This window comes from Crassostrea angulata, chromosome 9 (genome assembly GCF_025612915.1).
Source record: "Crassostrea angulata isolate pt1a10 chromosome 9, ASM2561291v2, whole genome shotgun sequence".
NCBI classification, from domain to species: domain Eukaryota; kingdom Metazoa; phylum Mollusca; class Bivalvia; order Ostreida; family Ostreidae; genus Magallana; species Magallana angulata.
Genome location: NC_069119.1, coordinates 28536573 through 28555735, shown reverse-complemented (window position 1 = coordinate 28555735; position 19163 = coordinate 28536573). Strand labels below are relative to the sequence as shown.

Sequence of the window (19163 nt, the reverse complement as noted above, 5' to 3'; positions counted from 1 at the left end):
TCATAAATAAAACTGACACCAGTGCTTCAAAAAAAAAATTGAAAACACTTTTTTCTTGCAAACTGCATTTTAACTTAAGGCCTCAAAAAAAATTGTTTAACTCATGATAAAACTAACCTGCATGAATACACTACTGGCGTGCGACCAGTTCTCGCTGAGTACCATTTCTCGCCAGTACATTGTGACGTCATTTTTCGTATATAATTTTATGTGTTGATAAAATGACGTCACAATGTAGTGCCGAGAAATGGTACTCGGCGAGAACAGGTCACACGCCAGTATGTCTCCAATTGCAACTGTACTGACAAAAGAAATCTTTCTCACCAATTTGACCAAGAACACTCTGTTATTACAAGGACCTTCCTCTTACTACCGGTACAAGGACTTACATGAAGGATAACGCTCTCAATGATCCGACATTGGTCCGACATGTCCCGGACAATGGAGGTCATGTCGTCGTCCTTCTTCTTGATCAATGTCGGCCCGAACACAATGGCTAGGTTCCGCGCATCCATCTAAATATCAAGAGCCAAATATGTACAACTTAATATATCTCTCACATTTGATACAAAGTCTATCAAGTTGAACTCTCTGCTACATAGGTTGTCTTGGCTTATTTTCTAGCTATCATCACTTTTAATTGTAAGTTTCTGTAAAGAACGATTTGACTTGTGGCTGAACTTAATTACAGAACACATCACTTATCTTTCTTTTTGTGAGCATTTTATTTTCTGAATTGATTGAACAGTGATTATCCATGAAAAATGATTTTCAATAAATATTTATCAAACAACAGAACATACCTTGTTGATGTGTCCACAACTGGCCACAGTATTGAGATGCTCAGCGAGGTGCTTGAATGTCTCAAAGTGATGCTCAGGAAGTTTGTGAATGAGTCGCTTCAGCTTCAACATTCTCATCTCGAGATCCTCTGTGCGATTTGCATCAATGAAGTCCTGATAGAGTGCTGTATAACAAAAACATCAGATGTATTGTCAGCTGTATTCTATATGAAAAACATGGTTACCATATATATCATATCCATTCACAAGGGGATGATAATCACACATGAATATTATGTATCCATTCTTTTAAGTACCATACAATCATTTTATAGTTTGCATCAATATTATGTATACTCATTAATATGAGTGTATGCCTTGTTGCAAACTATAATGAACTTAATAATAAAAAAACAACTTTTATCAAATTCCTAATTACATGTACTAGCTGTTATAAAAATTGACATTTGCAAACATATATGCATGATTTAAAATATATGTCATTGTTTAAAAGTTCACTGGAATACAAAATTGTCACCAAAGTGCAACATCAAACCTTCCATGCAAGTAGCCCTTCAGGCTTCATTAAAATTTAATAATGGGACCAACCAAGTTCATTTCCTTGTCATTGGATGAAGCACTGCCATTCAGTCAACTGACTGCTGACTGTGACTGAATGACATAACTATGCTATCATTCAGTCACCTTTTGGTTACCTTTCAGTCATATTTCAGTTGACTGAATGGCACAGTTTGATTTTTAAAAGTAAGCCTGAGTTACCTGAGGTGATGAGTGGGTCTGGGAGGTTCCTGAAGAAGGTCTTGAGGAGACTACTGATCACATTGACATCACACCACTTCTCATGGTCCACATTCATGTTGTCTATACCCTGTCGTGAACAAAGTAAAGAGTTTAATCATTGTACATATTTTATACAGGGAAATATACGCCCGTTTTATTTCCGCCCCTTTCGCCCTCGTTGTCCGTGATCAAATTTAAGACTTGGCAAATTCCTATGTCTCAAACTATCTTTCTTTATTCATGACTTTGTCTGGACAAATTCAAGATTGTGCGAAACTGTTTGCAAGTGAAAAAGGGCGAAAATAACCCACTATACAGTAACATATATCACTGTGGTTGTATTGCCAAAGCCTGTCATACCAGTGTACATAAACATCATTGCATTCATGTTTTCTATAGCCTGTCATATGTAAAGTTAAAGCTAATGCAGAACATCACTGAATTCATGTTGTCTATATATCCTCTTTTACACAAACTTATACACAAACCAAATGTTTATCCTGTGAACATTAAATTGCTGTACAAAAAAGCAAGAGTTACTTTCAAAAGGAAGTAATACAAGCTATAGTTATCTGTATTATAGTTACTCTGCTTAAAACTACTGGAAACCTTTGAAAAAGGTACCAGGAATTAGAGTTTGATCCATGAAAACCCTTTGAAAAGGTAAACAGTTATGGAGTTTTGTACCTTGTTGAGCTCTTCCATCATCATGTTGACAGAGGCCGTGTTTCCAGGGACACGGTATACGCCTGTGACCTCTAACCCCCGCGCCTCAACGATCTTAGTGCAAAGGTCAACGATCATTGGAACAAACTAGAAAGGCAAGAGAACACACCAAATTTTATATGGTAAAAATTATGGCATTGCAATATTACTTGAAGGAATTTTTTTTGTTTTTTTTGGGGGGGGGTGGGGGTGGGGGCCCGAACAGTTAAAATTGTTTAATTTTTTTATCTTGGTTTATTTTGTTGTAGTTCATTTAGGGGCTGTTTCTTTGTTTTGATTGATACTAAGAAGTGATTTGGTTGATAAATTTTTTTTTTACACTACACTACACTGCCATAACCTATTTTTTTAACCGGATCGCAATTTCATTGATTCCTAATATCTGTCAGATGAAATACTTACGTCGTTGTTGGGTGACGGAATACAACACTCCAAAGGAACACCAAACATGTCGTTGCTCTCTGATTCGCCTGCGCTGGACGTGGCACTGCTGCCTTTACGAAAACTCTTAAACTTTGATAGACTCCAGGTCTTATCTGAAAAAAAAATTGAAAGTCTTTCTTAAAAGAATTTTCTCCCCCATGTTTAAAAAAAAATTGTACTATTTGAAAAAAAAAAAGTAATTTTTCCATCTACTGGTATTTTAACCACAGATTAAAAACAGACTTTGGAGACATCAAAAAACAAAATTTTAAAAGGTGTACCAAGCTAGTAATTGTTGTTTTTTGTTGTTGTTAATACATGAGTGACTGTATTCTAATCTGCAAATACCTTATGCTCTAATAAACCCCTTCACGGTAACTGCAGTGCATGCACTGCTCTTTTGCAGGGCAAATTGACATAGTTTGCCCAAATATGATGCAAAGTCAATTGTTTAATCTATGTCATATAATTGTCTTACTACGAAAACTTCTCCAAATTTGATCAATTTACCTTACAAGACAGCAGTACCGCAGTTACCATGAAAGGGTCTATTATCGATACAGGGAAATGTTAGAGTACTAAACCAAATCTGCCAATACCTTTGCCCTTCTTCCTCATACTGGGGGAGTGAGGTATGCGGATGAGCTTGTTCTTGCTACTCTGTTTGGGGGCCTTAGGGGGCACCTGAGGGGAAGTCCTCAAGGAAGAAGTGGACCCCACGGAGGTAAGAGAGGGGCCCGCAGCAGGGGGCTCGATCTGGTTCCTGCTCCGTAGAATCAAGTCTGTTTCCATCTGTCCTTTGTCCTGGTAAATAGAGATGAAAAATGGATCTTTACAGCTTACTATCAAAGATTTCTTTATTTCTGATATGAATGATTTAGGCCAAAAAAAAAAAAATTAATAAATGTGGTTCTCAGGAATTTTTTTTTTGTAAAATAAATAGGTATTTCATTTTTTTATATTTATTGTGCAAGATTTGAAAAGGGAGGTAATAATTAATTTTAAATTGAAAATAGATTTATTTCCCTTTATAGTATGTCAATTAAATTTTACACCAGATGCTGCAGTGCCTGAGAAACAAAACATTTTTTTTGGCCTAGTAATTCTGGCTCTGGGGCCACAAAACATTGACAAACTCACTTTGTATCTCAATCTCACTTTTATGAAAGGAACATAAATGAAAATGAAAGACTGAGATCAAAAATGAGCTAATTATCTAAGTTTTATGGCCCCTGGAGAGCCTTTATAGGCAAAACCAAGTAAGTGTTAGAAAATGTAAAAAGTTAATATAAGGTAATAAGATACATATTATTCTCTGAGTAGTACGAAAAAGCACATAGAAAGGGACAGAACTCTTGAATATTTCATGACATCATTAGTTAATTATCAGTAAAATTCTAAGTAATTAAGAGCATGGTACAAGGTGCAAACATTGCTATTTTTTAAACTCTTAAATAAGTACATGTATCACAGTCTGCAATTTCATGTGCAAATCAAAAAAAAAAAATTAACATCTACTGGAAAACTTCATTTGGTTGTTGAGAGTTTTCATATGTTAGCATTGGCAAACCTTTTTCAGATTCTTTACAATCAAAACTCTCAGCAAAGATTCAGTGGTGTTTCAGAGGCAAAAGAAAATAATTATAGCACTAGTGTACTGTACTTCTAGTCCTTTTTTTTGAAAGTTAGAAATGAATTTCAAAATTTTAGATGTATTTTAAGAAATTATGAATTTATAATTACAAGGTGATATCAAAGGAGAATCGCGAGAGAATTAGAAATTAAACATGACTGGAATCATACGCTAATTTGAGTGCTTCCCCCCCTTTCCCGACAGAAAACAGTTTAGCTGACAAGCGATGATTACTTCACACCAGCACACACAATGTATGGCATGCAATGAATGGACTCTAATTAACATGTGAAATCTAATTATAATCAAGCGTTTTAAAATCACAAAAAAAAGATAAATAAATGTAGCTCTCTGGGTGCCATGTTGAATTTCAAAAAAAAAAAAATTAATTTGGATGACTTTGCTCTGAAATAGAAAACCATACTTACATGTGAAAGTTTCTATAAAAATAGGGAAATGTATTGTATGATTATATATTATATTGTCTGCTGACACAGGATGATTCATGTACAGTAACTGTTAAATGCAAGCTTTCTGTCATGTAGACATTTATTAATTAATTAAAAGTTTGAACCAAATCCACCCAATCTCATGCCATATATATAATTTATATATATAATATATATATTTTCTGATTCAGAACCGTCAGCAACTTATCCAACGCTCGTAAATGTCACACACAAATAAAGTCAGGCAACCACCTGCATATTCATTAACCGACAGAAAGAATTAGAAACTCGGTTACAACATCGCTGGTTTCGACTTAAATGCGATAAAATGACGTCAGGTGAGTTATTCTTGTTGTCCCTATATATAATCGCAACACAGGGGGTGAGGGATAACGTGAAATAATAAGGAATGAATTTTTTTTTTCATATGACGATACATTGTGTTGATCGCATTTTGAAATAATTTAGTTGTGATTGTAACGCCTTATTCGACTGACTTAGAAATTGCCTGCGACACAATAGACACACCTGCAAAACATATTAAACTGCTTGACGTTCCATTTAAATTCTATTTTCTGATTTTTAGGTTGTAGAAAATTAAATTATAAGGAATAAATTTGATTTCTACCTACATATATATGAGTATAACATAACCTGGGCCAGTTATCACTTTATGATAAAGTCACTATTTCATGGTTTTTAAATTAAAAATTGCTCTAAATTTGGTAATATCTTAAACGAAGAAATAAAATCATTCCTTAAATAACTGACTGAACAATTATTCTATGAGAGAAAAAAAAAATAATAACAGAGCTCAGTGGTTCAAGAATTAGAATTGTGAACCGTAGATCATGATTTTGAATCAACCTGGAGCTACTTTTTACATTTTGAGAAACTATTTCAAGGTGAAGTGTCGAGCCATCTTCAGGGTGGAAGAGTCAGAATCAGGAACATCACAACTACTGTAAATTCCTTATTTTACGCGAGTACTTAATTCCGCAATTCTGCTGTTTTGTACCAATCAAGAGAATATAAAATCGCTATCATCAATATTTTGTTATAATTTCCTATAGTTATAATTTGTTTGGAAAAAAAAGCAAGACTTCAAAAATCTGCGAAGTTTGCTTCTTGCGATTTTACGCGGAAAATAATTCATCGCGTTTGATTAGGAATCTACAGTACATGTAATCCTCCACAAAAAGAATGCACAGACAACCATAAAATATTAATCATTGTGAGATCTACAACTATACAAACACACAATAATACTTCCAGGAATTACAAAATGCATACAGGGAAATATTCACCCCCTTTCACCCTTGTTGTTTATGGGCAAAATTAAGAGAGCAAATTCCAAAGCTTAAAATTATCTCTTTTTAAAAACAACTGTGTCTATAAGCAATTCAAGACGGGGCAAAACTGTTTGCAAATATAGAAGGGCAAAAATTACACTGGGTGAAAATAACCCTGTATACAGTAATATGGGAAAAGATTGCTTTCAGAAAAAAAAAATTGAAAAAATTGTTACATTTTTCACAAAAATTGTTACATTTTTCACACGGAGGATGGATGTAATTGTGAGAGCTAATTAAAAACAAACAAACATTACCACTACCAGGGAATTACATACAAAAAACTCACTCCAGAAATAAAAATAGACAAAAAACTGTTCAACTTTTCATAGAAAGGTGGGACTTACATCAGCGTCTGGATTATTGTTGGACTGTATGGACCGGATCCAGTCCAGCATGGTGTTGTTTTCGTCCGCCTGGAACAAGTATTCGGAGCCATTGAAGGTCTTGAGTCGGAACACGTTCTTTTTCTTGGTGTAGTCGTGGGCAATGTCGACCAAACAAGACTTGATGGAGATAGGCTGATCGTCAAAGTTAAACGTGTGAGTCTGGAATCGAATCATGATAGATTTGGATAAATTCCTGTTTGTAACGCTCATTTTGATTGGCTGGGAAGAGGGCAGTTCATTGGCATCACGGTCACAAAGCTTTAAAATCGTCACAAGATTTTCAAGTGAAACATTTTTAGATTGTAAATGTATTTAAACTATTGAACCTCCCCTTTCCCAAAAACAAAATTAAAATTATCTCTTTAAATCAAGATGTACTCAGCATTATCAAGCAAGTATTCCCAGTGTACCCAAATTAATCAAATATAGTATGTTTAATGACATTTACTTTTAAATAGTAGCAGCATGAACTATCAGCTAGTTCTAGATAACGAAGTTTGACTGTAATTGACATACGTTAGCTGGATCTCTCTTCTCCTTGGAGATGTAGAGGGCGTGACCTCTTAACTCCACCCACACCGGTTTCCAGGACCTGTCACTGGCTTTCTGCAAACACCATGCAATGATAAACTTACAATAGCAGGTTTTTTTTTAAAAGTAATGAAGGCGATAATCGGTTCATATGTAAATAATATATACATGTAGGCGATAATCTTAAGCTTGTTTCTTACATGTCAGTACATATACTGTAGAAGCACATATTTCTTTGTGCTAGAATTTTGTTGCTTTTAACCAAATACAATTTTGTTGGCATTTAATTTTGTCATATCATCATCTCTAAAATGTATCGTGTATCAACTCTGTATTTATTAATACTTTGGTGAAAAATTCATCATGGATTTAATTTCGTTGATTTATACTGCGAACAAAAATATATCCACAACGAATATTTTTACTTCTACAGTATATATGTTTCAACAATTTTTACCTATCCATCATCACTGTCAGTGTAATTCAATAAAAAAAAAAAAATAATAAATTGATAATTCGACTTTAAATTATTTTGATGGGGTTCTTTTTAATGTAATCAAAGCTCTATGATATGTGCACCTGGTTTACTATGATAAAAACGAGTAAAATCATATTCAAATAAATCATTAACTCTAGACTACAGTGATTGGCTGAAGAATCTACCAAATTAAATCTTCTTAAGGCATATGCCAATTTACATCCCCACCCCCTCCCTTAAGATGCATGTAGTCAATATTCATGTAAATGATTTCAAAGTTCATATAGCTTGCGTGACTCACATCATGTCTTCTACACCACACTTACAGTTTTGGAAAAATTTCAATATTATATGAATTTTATGATCGTATAGATTAAATTCAACAGGTAACATATATAATCTAGTGTCTATTCATATATATATCATATAATATAAACCAAGTATTATTATACACATAACTCTATTAGCAATAACTTAATTTGTTAGATTTCTTGATTATCAAACGCTATTCATTCATATTACAAAGATTGATATTAGCATCAAAATTAAAATATAAATGGCAATGCTGCAAATTAACTTATCAATTGTCTCTAATGGCTTTAATTGTACTTCTCAATGCACAATTTTGCAGTCTTTAAAGCCTTCTGAATATTTCATCCAATTAACTGATTCCTTTTTTTCTTTTTTTTTAACCATTCAGTTTACGAAGCTACAAGTGATTCTTTCCTTGGAGGAAGAAATTGCCTGCATTATCCGTTCGACAATCAATAAACATGACAAACCAAGAAACTCACTTCTATCGAGAGACAGAAAGAGTAGGGTAAAAAATCCAATATGACTCATATTCCCCCCATCCTAATGTTGCCACCTTCTATCTGCGGCAACAGGCAAAAACAAAGCCAACAGGAAATGTAATTCAGTCATGTCTTTGCCACTTATCCAATTTTCCCGACGTTTTTTTTTTTTATCATCCAAATCTACTTTAAAATTTGACAATTTATAAAAGCATATAATTATCCTATTATTAAGAAATTCTAATGGTTTTTAAGTATTTTATCATATGAATAAGGGTTTTACTTGTATTTTATCCTAAATGCCTCATAATACAGATTCATGATTCAATAGCATCTGTTATAAAACAGCGAGAACAACTAACTAATTCTTGTGTACTCTTACAATATGACTATTACATTACAATCTTATTAAGGAATTAAAACTGTCACTATTAATTTTGTTAATCTGACAGGGTTAATAATTTGAGCGGTAAAAAATTTCTCAGCCATCTGAAGGTTCAAAAACTCACTTCCACTGCTCCTTCGATTAAAAGTTTGACACTTGTCCGTGATACAAAAAAACCCACATCTTCACCAAAAAAATCACACCTTCTCTTAATATATTATAAAAGACAGGCAGGTTATTCCCTTACATTGATGAACTATGACTTTCAAAATTACAGCAAGTAAACTTTTAATTTCTCACCAATATCTCCTAGGGCATAAAAGTTATCATCCACTTAATAAATTATCAAGCATGATCAGCTTCATAGCTACAGATACAGGTACAATATCAATTCTGCTTAATCTGTAAATAATTGGGAAATGTGACAAAAAATACTTCTGACAGATTAACTGTAAAAGCTCGAGTGGAATAGATTGAGGAATTGATATGGAGTCTGAGGAATGATTGGAGATCAGGAAAAGTGAGCTCACATAGTTTCATGGCTCCATCTGCCTGCATGTGCACCCGCTGTTTCTTGAACTCAGTTTTTTTCCGTTTAACAATGTACATGCTTCCTGATATACAATAAATATACTTTTTAAAATTCTTATAAATAGCTAAGGAATGTGTGGTGGAAAAGACCCGAGATCAAAATAAGAGCTCATCTACTGCAGGTACACGTATTATATTTGGCGTGTACGATATTTGGTGGAAATTAGTTTTTGAACAAGTTGGCGTGGATTTGAAATAGCGTAATTCTGAATGTGACTTTACTCATTACATATCTGCATGACATTTGGCAATGTACTTGATTTAGCGCTAAAAGAATACACAGCCAAATGTAGTACGCTTATAGTATATACATGTATTATGTAAATTTCCTGGCCCTGCATGGGGCCATAAAACTAGGAAGAAGAGCTCACGATCAATCTCAGCCTTGCTTTTCCTCCATAAATTCCTATTATAAAAGAAACATTGAGATAAAGTCTCGCTAGATGGCTAGGTGTTACAGCCACCATCATTAACCCTGGCCACAGGGCCATTTAACTTAAACAAGCTAACTTATAACCTCAGTCTCACTGTTCTGCAGTCAATCCATTTTTTGTGGAAAAATCAAAAGTGACCACCTTTAAGTTTTATGGTCCTGTATCTTACACTTTTTTCGATTCACTGTTCTGTTTAACAACATACACGTATTATACAGTGGGTTAATATGCTATGAAGTCATATACTAAAGTCAGTATGTTAAAAGATAAGATCTGAGATCGAGTAAGCTCATGGTCTTCTGAATAGTTCAAGTTTCAAGTTCAAGTTCAAGTTCAAGTTTCATGACTTGCCCTTTCTTCATAAACAATGTACATATATATATATTTGAATTCAGTAAAGTATATACTGTACAATGCTATGGAGAGTACGACTGACAGTTTAAGATACAAACCCCCATGCAGGATGAGTCACACTGGGTCTATCAAAACAGGAAAAACATTCATTGATCCCTCAATCACACTAACTGATCACTCAATGGATGTCAATGGGATATTAGCTGATGGCAGTTTGATATCAGTGAAAGTGAGATATCAGCTGATGTCAATGCCATCAGAAGGATATTAGTGATAGTAAGCGGAATATTAGCTGATGCCAATGGGATATCAGCAGAATATCAGTGAAATTGGTGAAATATCAGTAACATTGTTGCTAATACGATATCAGTGGTAACTAAAACTGTAGGATTTTTTTTACTGAGATAAACTATCTCTTTTGTACGAAAGCCCATTGAAAAGTTACGCACAATATTAGGAAAGTTTTTGCTTTTTTTCCACAAAAGTTACGCATTTATTAGTGAAATTAATGCATTCATTTGCGAAAGTTTCACATTTATTTGCAAAAGTTATGCGTTTACTCGGGGGAAATTTTTTTTTACCTACAAAAATACTTCAGTTTGTGTGTGTGACTGTGTTAGGGGGGAAGGGGGTGTATGACTATGCAACATACAGTACTAGTTTTACAGTTAGTGTAATGTTTACCTTTCCATCCGTAAGATCTGTCTTACACAACAGTGCGCCTTTCTTGGTCACCTCTTGCATTGGACTGGCTGGGTCCTGTCTTCTCTCTGTCGCCTCAATAATCCTTGGAGTCTGTCAAGTGGAAAACAAAGGAAAATAATAAGAGCTTTGGGTTCAATGGTTGTGGCCATTTCTAGACTATATCAATCTCCTTTAATCTTAAAGGAGAAGATCTGTATAAAAGATAGCAGTAAACATGCAAATTTACAAGGTAAAATATTTGGAATTTTATTTTTTGTTACAAAATGGCAGTTGAAGGCTAAAAGTACATGTATCATGTCTAAAATTTTATCTGATTGATAATTTGTTTAACATCTTAAAAAGAAACATTTATAATAGACTGGAAACAAATTCTGCACTTAAGATGTATTATTATTCAAATTTTGTTATTTATCAATAATAAATAATTCTGATTGTAACCCCTCATTTGATTGGCTAAAAAAATTCATATATAATATCATATAACATAACTTGCCTATGTCACAATACGACGCGCGTGCGAAACGTACTATTAATCCACTTGACATTACGTTTAAATTTTGTACAAATTAACATATTTTAACTAATTAACGGGCCTTAATTTATTATCTGATTTAAATAGTAGAAAATTAAATCATAAGGAATAAATTTTATTTCTACCTATGTTATACGAGTATAACATAACTTAAAACAGTTCACGCATTTTTATAATCCGCTCTGCAGTTTATAAAGCATAAAATGCCCCAAGTTATGTTATATTGTATAAGAAAGGTAGAAGTTAAATTCATTCCTTAAATATTTGATACTCACTTTTTCCCCAAAGAAGTATTTCAGTTTCCTCATGGAGGGTTTCTGATGGGGGGTCGTGATTCTAAGAAGAGAGAAATGTGAAAATTAAATAGCATTCAAACGGTCTCGCACGTCATTTGATATCTATAGCAATTAAGTAGCAAGTCTGGAATAAGATTCTTATACATAAGAGAAAACAATTAAATAGATAGGATGTTAACTGTCCTACATATATTATTTGCTCTGAAAAAACCCAATACGTTAAATGACAAAAAGTTTGGTGTATACATGTAGTCCTTCTCTCACGTGTATGGCTGTTATTCTTATTGATAATTGTATCTTTGACAAATATTTTTGTTTTACATTTCTCCAAAGGAGTGTTTTCAAGGCTAAGTAAATTTGTGGGTAGTAGCAGTAGCACAAACATTTTAATTTTTTAATTGACAAAAATTGATACCAAAAAAAAATGTTGATGAAACCAGTTTGTTTTCGTTTTTAATCTTATAAGAGAGAGTTTGCTAAAAAATAATGCAATCAGTCACAGACTTTTAGTGGGTGGTGTTTTAATGGAAAAATGATGGCAATGCCCATTTTAATCCAGTCATTTTCCTAATTCATACCCTAAGGCTAATAGAAACTGCAAAAAAGCAATTCTGTTGAAATACGTAAATCAAGTAATTTTCGTGACCCTCTAAATTTCACTATTTTCATAATCACTTTTACATCGCAAAATATTCAATACACAGAATTTTTATCTGGTGTTGTTTGTTAATAACCAACTTTTAAAATTGCTAAAAATGACTGACGCAAACAAAAAATGTTACACATTTTTTTCTATTTTCGCGAATTTTGCAACGTGCAAAAAAAAACCCCTTGGATATACAGTATGTGACAATGTCTGTTGCTCTTTCATTCCATGATCAGGTGATTCCAAAATGGTACTCACTGTAAATGTATCTCAGTCTGTGATTGGCTAGGTGAATGAGTCTTGTCCAATGACAGCTTGTGAGAGTCCCGGTCTTTGGCAGTTGCCATGAGGTAGGAGGTTCTCCTCTGTAACTTGATTGCCTCATCTTCAGGAGATGCTAAAAATAGCAAGGACACACATTGTATCACCACAAACCCTCTATTCATTGGAAATGACTTCCAGTAAAAGGATATGACATTGTACGGCATATGTTACTGAAAACCAACTTTTATTCAAGGCGACTGAATTATTCAATCAGAGTTATCTCTAAAAGTTGAAGTAGAAGGGAGAAATAAAAAAGTAGAAGGGGGTCTGGAGGTCTAGCTTATGGCTAGATTGTGTTTGAAATGCAATAATAGCCGGGTAATTATGTCACTTTAGGCGGGGAAATTCCCCGCCTCCCGGGTCTTAGAGACAACCCTGTCAATGGAGAATAACTGGCTTGTGGCGACTTTTTCTCGTGACTATAAAGATGTAGATTTTCTAGCAAATATAATACTATATACATATTACGACTGGTTTGCTGCAAGAAATAGTCGCAATGATATTAAGGCTCTTGCATACATTGAGAAAATTTCTAGCCAGCAAATAAAAGTTGGTTAACAGTATATATATGCCTAAGCTTTAATGCACAATATAAAATCTAGCAGAAGTAATTTTTTCTGAGACTGTTTTCTATTGTATCTAGCTTGTTCAAAATGAAACACGTAATATATAGTTTCAATGAAAGAAAGAACAGTCATATAAAATTTTAAGTTTAAAGACTTAAAGTTTTAAGTTTAACCAAATTTGACGTCTTGCAGTTTATCCAGGAAAGTTATACATCATCGAACCATAAATAACAGACTATAATTCTTAATAAACAACTTTATGTTAAACCCTTTGTATCTCTTTTACAAGTTTCAGTTCATTAAAAATTTCTCAAACTTTTCCTCACTTTAAAGCTATGGAATGCCAGACACCTAAGCTAGAGGATATATAGAGCAGCAATGATGATATGTATCGTAACTTCAACATGTGAACATAACAAATCCATCGAGATATTGAGACTCACTTTCTGATTTCCGTCGTAGTACCACCGTGGATTTGACGTCTTTGATTGGTGAACTTGGAAGGGCCAAGTCATCAGCTGTCGTAACAGGTAGTACTAATAACAGAAAACAAAAAATACCTTAGTTACAGCAAAGGAGCTAAAAGGGCTCATCAAGTTATTCAGTTTGAAGGCTCAGCTTCAGTATTTGGTTTTCAATCTCATGTTCAGATTCACAGAATAAAAGATCTTAAGTTCAGGCATTGCTTGCCTGTAAAATTGTTATGAAGATTGCACAATCAAATCAAAGTAATATGAGCTATAAAGAGTCTTAAATGTGTTACATGAAGCTCAAGGTTTTGGCATATAAATGTATATAAACATTGATAATTAAGAGGGCTTGATGGGCATGGACATTTTTACACTGTATTGATCTCCTTTAAAAGGAGAGCTCTGTCTAAGAATACAGGAAAATGCCTAGATGTAAAAGGTAAAATATAGTTATGGACCTTACCTTTACTAAATAATAGTTTATAGCTAAAGAAATTCTAAAAATTCAAGGGAGATCTGACCACCCAGCCTCCATTAGTGCAACAAAACGTCAACTCAAATTGTGACCACCAAAACACCACAAAGAACAAGAAAAATGTGAAAAAATGAGTATTGGAGGCTGAGTGTGTTGAACAAAGTACCCATCAGATCTTTCTTCAAAACTTTACATATTTAGATTAGCCATAAAATCAGCAAAGAAAATGTCTGAACAATTTAGGTTTAAAATTCTAGCATTTTCTGATGTCTTTGAAATACAAAGCTCTCCTTGTAATGGAGATTAATGTAGTTTAAGAATGGTCTTCAGCACCTAGCCCTCTTACAAAATAATCTTGAAAAACTTTGTTTTCCGACTCACACACTCACAGTTTAAAACAATTCATGCGTTGTGCTTTTTAACAACCAAACAAAAGAAAGGGTGCAACAGTGTTTTTTTTTTCATCAGATTTAAAAAAACAAAAACAACAATTATCTACAAATTACAACAACAACAGAAATGAAACATCAAACAAAAAAACATCCCAAAAACACGAACAAGCACATAAAATAACAAAAAGCCTAATAAATATATACTTTTGTTCTTTTTTCGTAAAACTGCTTTAGCTGGTTCCCTGACAGGGGTACTAGTAAATGCTAAGCCAGTGCAATGAGAAATGGATGATAGATCTGAAAGGAAACAGCTGATGATGATCACGATAATGGTGATTAAAAGATCAATGTCAAGAAAGATGAAAAACCTTTATAACTGATAAGAAAAGGTAAACAGAACCATTTTAACAAGGGCTTGGACTTTGGGTGTTTGTTTCAATCAGAAACGTGACGTACACGTAGGCCTGTCTTTTTCATTGCTGGCCACTCAGCAATGGCTCTTTGAAATCAACAAGATTTTCTGGCTTCTGAGTTAAAACTATGCAATCGCAATCGGTGAATATTTCCCTTGAATCAAAGCAGCGTCATTTCTTGTTCTGATGCATGAAATAGATAGTTACGCCGTACGAAAAGTCCAAGGTCTTGTTAAAATGGTTCTATCTATACGAGGACAAGTCTAGCACACCTTATGACTTAAGTTTTTGCTAATCAAATTTTCAATGTACATGATTGTATGTTAAATCATTTACAAACAACATACACTACCCCTATAGTAAGTACCTTTTATCAAAGTAAACAATAATTGAGAGGGAAACTGTGAGCAAATGACAGTGCCCTTATGGTATGAATTAATCATTTGTATAGATGAATCTGATTAAGGTGGTATGGGACACCTGTTGATATTAATGTGGATAAAAAGTACATTATAATCAAAATACTTTCACTGGTATAGAATTTTCAAATTTACAATATTTGACCACAAAATGTGTTTAATTTTTTTTTTAAATGAAAAAGCTATAATAGCCCCCAGAAGGATATGAACTCAAGTCACTTATATATTGGTAGATAACGCTTTAACCCTTTGCACTACACTGTAAGGCAACAATTTTTTTTTATAGGAACTACGTCACAATATGGAGGTGTCCCATACCACCATAAGACAAAAAGATTTAATTTACTCCAAACAAATGAACAATCTTGTCAAAATTTCGACATTAATTTTTTTTTCATATGTTTAAACTTAATTAATTTACAAATGCAATACAATTAGCATTAATGAAAGCTCAAATATGACAAGAACATTTGCATTCAATAACAACACTGCATTGTTAAAATGGAAAAAGCATGAACTGAATGATGTAAATGCAGTTTTAAGCAGTCACTGCAGATTGGGGATCAGTCTTAAAGTTAAAAGAGCAGTTGCTGTGTGGTGGTTTACCTGACTCTGAGGAGAAAGAGCCGGGAGGGAGGAGGTTTAGTGAATCCCAGGGTGGACTGGAATGGTGGAGGGAGGAAGGTTCCGGACTGGACAGGCGTTCTGAACTGGAACGGCTCCCAGAGTCTGTGGAAAGGTCAAAGGGTAATAAAGTTCATCGTCATAGCAACTTCAGCATGTGAATAAAACCTCATAGCAACTACTGAATTAACATTAACAATTCGAAGAATTTATATATGTCTTAAGTTTGCAAAAAGGTCCATAGGATTTTGGAATACGTTGTATAATGAAAAAAAGTCATGAAAATTTCAAGTTTCATTAGTCCTTTAAAAAAGTCATTGTTAAATCAACTTTACATACTGTTAAGAGAAATTTTCAATTTAAAAAAAAAAAAAATCATCAAAGAATTTTCAAGTCAGCTGCAGCCGACCATCCTTAACTAAATGTTAACATTGTCACAGCAATGACACATGCAACACATTATTTTATTCATAAATGTTAAAAGAATTGTCCAAAAGCAAAGCAGTAATGTCACTGCCTTTACTTTTTTTTTCTTTTTTTTCGTTTTTTTATTAAAGGGGGGGGGGGGGGGTTTCTTACTAAAGAAGAACTCTACTTTTGATACCCTCCAGAAATATGGCATTGCAGCAGAGTAATTTATTAACCCAATTTCTTCCAGGAAATCAAAAGCAGGTGATATGAGCAAGTTTTAGGTAACTTTTACTCAGTCTTTGTGATTTATAAATTAGGAAATCTAGTTTACGACCTATTATCCAAAGCCCCTCAATGGAGATAAAAATAACAACTTTCTTTTTTTAAACATTAACAACTCTCAGCATTGCCAAGGTGATGAATCAGACCGATTGTGTATCAGAATCCAGCTTGCATCAGTTGGATTATTTTCCTGCCAGCTTATACGTTACTTTAACTTCCTGAATGTGACAGACATCATGTTCCAGTTCGATTTAATTGACTTATCGTTTAAAGTATATTTATATACTACTACAAGTATTTTTCATCAGTCATCATTAGCCTATACACATCTATCTTTTAGTTAATATACTGCAGTACAAGGGTCGTTCAGAAATGTCAAATTATAGGTACACAGATTATGAAAATCATAAAAATAAATCCGGCCAAGCCCTATAATTTCAAGGAAAACTTGAAATATGCAATCAGCTTAACTGCAAATAATATAGCATTCCCTGTACAGTAAAACATGCTTATAACAAAGTACCAGGGATGGGTGATTTTGCTTCGTAATAAACGTAAATCATTATATCCGTCAAGTTTACAACATGTTATAAAGTCACAGGGTATGAAAATCACTTTGCTGTAAGAGTCAATTATATATATTATATAATTATTAAATATATTATATATGTGTGTTGGCATTAACAATGTTTTACTGTATTTCTGTTCATGGAGATTATCAATTTTTCCTAGTTTTGTTTGAAATGCATCAATATGATTTAGTGAACATATATATATAATTCTCCCTTCTGTCTAATTTTTCACATAAGGTGGAAATTGCGTTAATCAAAAAAAATTATTATATCATCTAGTATGTATTACATATAAATATCAAAATTTGATACCCAATTTACATATTTCATGTATAATCAATATTCTTTCCCATAATAGCTAGCCCTTGTATGGTCATTAAGCATATACATGTATATACGCAGATTATAATGCAACTTTTTGACTGTCAAAATGTACCCTGCACAACGTAGATTTCACATCTGCGGAATAAACAAAATCACCTGATCTACAAGGATCGCAGTCTAGGGTTTTAAATTTTATCTGACCCAGGTGTATAGACATATATATATCTCTACAAAAGGCTACCTGTTTTACGTAATTTACCTTGAGTCTGACCTTCAAAAAGCAGATTTGTCCAAACATCATTCATACAAGGTGAATTCAATACCTGCATGTCTACGATTTTTCTTTTTCTTTTTTTTTTTTGGTCTCCAAATTGGACTATGGTTGAATCCTTATCACCTTAAATTTTTAACTATAAAATTTAATCTCTGTAAAACAGCCATTGATAAGTGAATTGCATCATGGACATGCAAAATATGATGCATTTAAGAATTGAATGCCCTCTGTATACAATCATTGTAACAATATAAAAATTGTTAACAGGAAAAATAGTCTGGACAAGTTTCAAATCAGCAAAAACCTGATGGATTCTAAGTAAATGCAATACAGCTGATTCAAGTTATTGGAGGGGGTGGAGGTGTTAAAAATTGTCCTTTTTTCAGGCTCAAGGATGAAGACTTTGCCCTTAACCAATCTTAAGTATGAAGGCTTGATAAAATCACTGCCCAATTTCTCATATTTTTGATAGAGTGGGTGGAAAGGCTGCATCCTCAACAAGAATATGAAGTCTTTGCTCACACCTTTTGATTTTTTAAGTGATAAAGTTAAGCAGTAGGACCAATAACCCAGAGGATAATTAAAAGATAAGAGTTTTGACCATTCCCTTTGGGAGTATATTTTCAAGAAAAAGAAATGCAAGGTCTTTGACTATGCTGCTCTTAGTGCTCTTAAGAATGAAGGCTTTGCGCAGAAGCGCCCCCCCCCCCCCCTCCCCCCAAATATAGAAATATATATTTCAAGTGTACTGGAAACTTCCAGTATTTCTATATTTCTAAGCACCTTCAGGAAGTATATAGATGTCATCAATTTCATCATCGTCTTCGGGCCAGGCATCAGCCAGCCCCAGTCCAATGTAGATTTCCTTCATTTTGGAGTCGAAGAGATTCAACATGTTGTCGCAGTCCAAAGCCATGATCCCAGACAACATTGCTGGTTCAAAAAAATCTACAGGCTGAAGGAATTGATGAATCCTTTTCTACTTTCCTTTTTCAAACATTGCCAAACTTTTTTTTTTCGTAATTATCACAATGAACTTTGTGTCTAATGCACAATTAGTCCCCAATATTTGCCACTTAATACATTGTAAAGGAATACAGGAATCCCTCTCTATTTTCCTGGTGATTGATGATATGTTGATCAAGCAAAATGATATTTTTTTTTGTCAGTATTGCAACTTTGTGTTTAATCCACATTTTATACAATGATTTGCCACCTATTTAATCCACATTTAGTCCAATGACATTATCCACCTTATGAAAAACACAAGGTAAAGGGACAAATCCTTTTCTATTGTCCTTTCACAAACAGTGCCT

At 33.6% G+C, this 19163-nt stretch overlaps 1 protein-coding gene across 14 annotated transcripts in view; it reads right to left on the bottom strand.

The window, feature by feature from the left end:
- The window catches only part of LOC128162396 (rho GTPase-activating protein 21-like), a 54941-nt gene that overhangs the window by 7210 nt on the left and 28568 nt on the right, over positions 1 to 19163 (bottom strand). For 8 of the 14 annotated variants that reach the window (XM_052825580.1, XM_052825579.1, XM_052825575.1 and 5 more), the window contains 15 exons: positions 15967 to 16089; positions 14733 to 14825; positions 13635 to 13727; positions 12560 to 12698; positions 11635 to 11695; positions 10807 to 10917; positions 10221 to 10247; positions 7072 to 7161; positions 6514 to 6813; positions 3332 to 3536; positions 2712 to 2845; positions 2271 to 2396; positions 1563 to 1671; positions 804 to 967; positions 390 to 515 (listed from right to left, as the gene is read on the bottom strand). In XM_052825580.1, the coding sequence (XP_052681540.1) occupies positions 390 to 515; positions 804 to 967; positions 1563 to 1671; positions 2271 to 2396; positions 2712 to 2845; positions 3332 to 3536; positions 6514 to 6813; positions 7072 to 7161; positions 10221 to 10247; positions 10807 to 10917; positions 11635 to 11695; positions 12560 to 12698; positions 13635 to 13727; positions 14733 to 14825; positions 15967 to 16089 (1901 nt within the window). Of the gene's footprint in view, positions 1 to 389; positions 516 to 803; positions 968 to 1562; positions 1672 to 2270; positions 2397 to 2711; positions 2846 to 3331; positions 3537 to 4793; positions 4806 to 6513; positions 6814 to 7071; positions 7162 to 10220; positions 10248 to 10806; positions 10918 to 11634; positions 11696 to 12559; positions 12699 to 13634; positions 13728 to 14732; positions 14826 to 15966; positions 16090 to 19163 lie in introns of all 14 variants that reach the window. The other 6 variants (XM_052825576.1, XM_052825584.1, XM_052825578.1 and 3 more) reach the window with 6 other exon arrangements.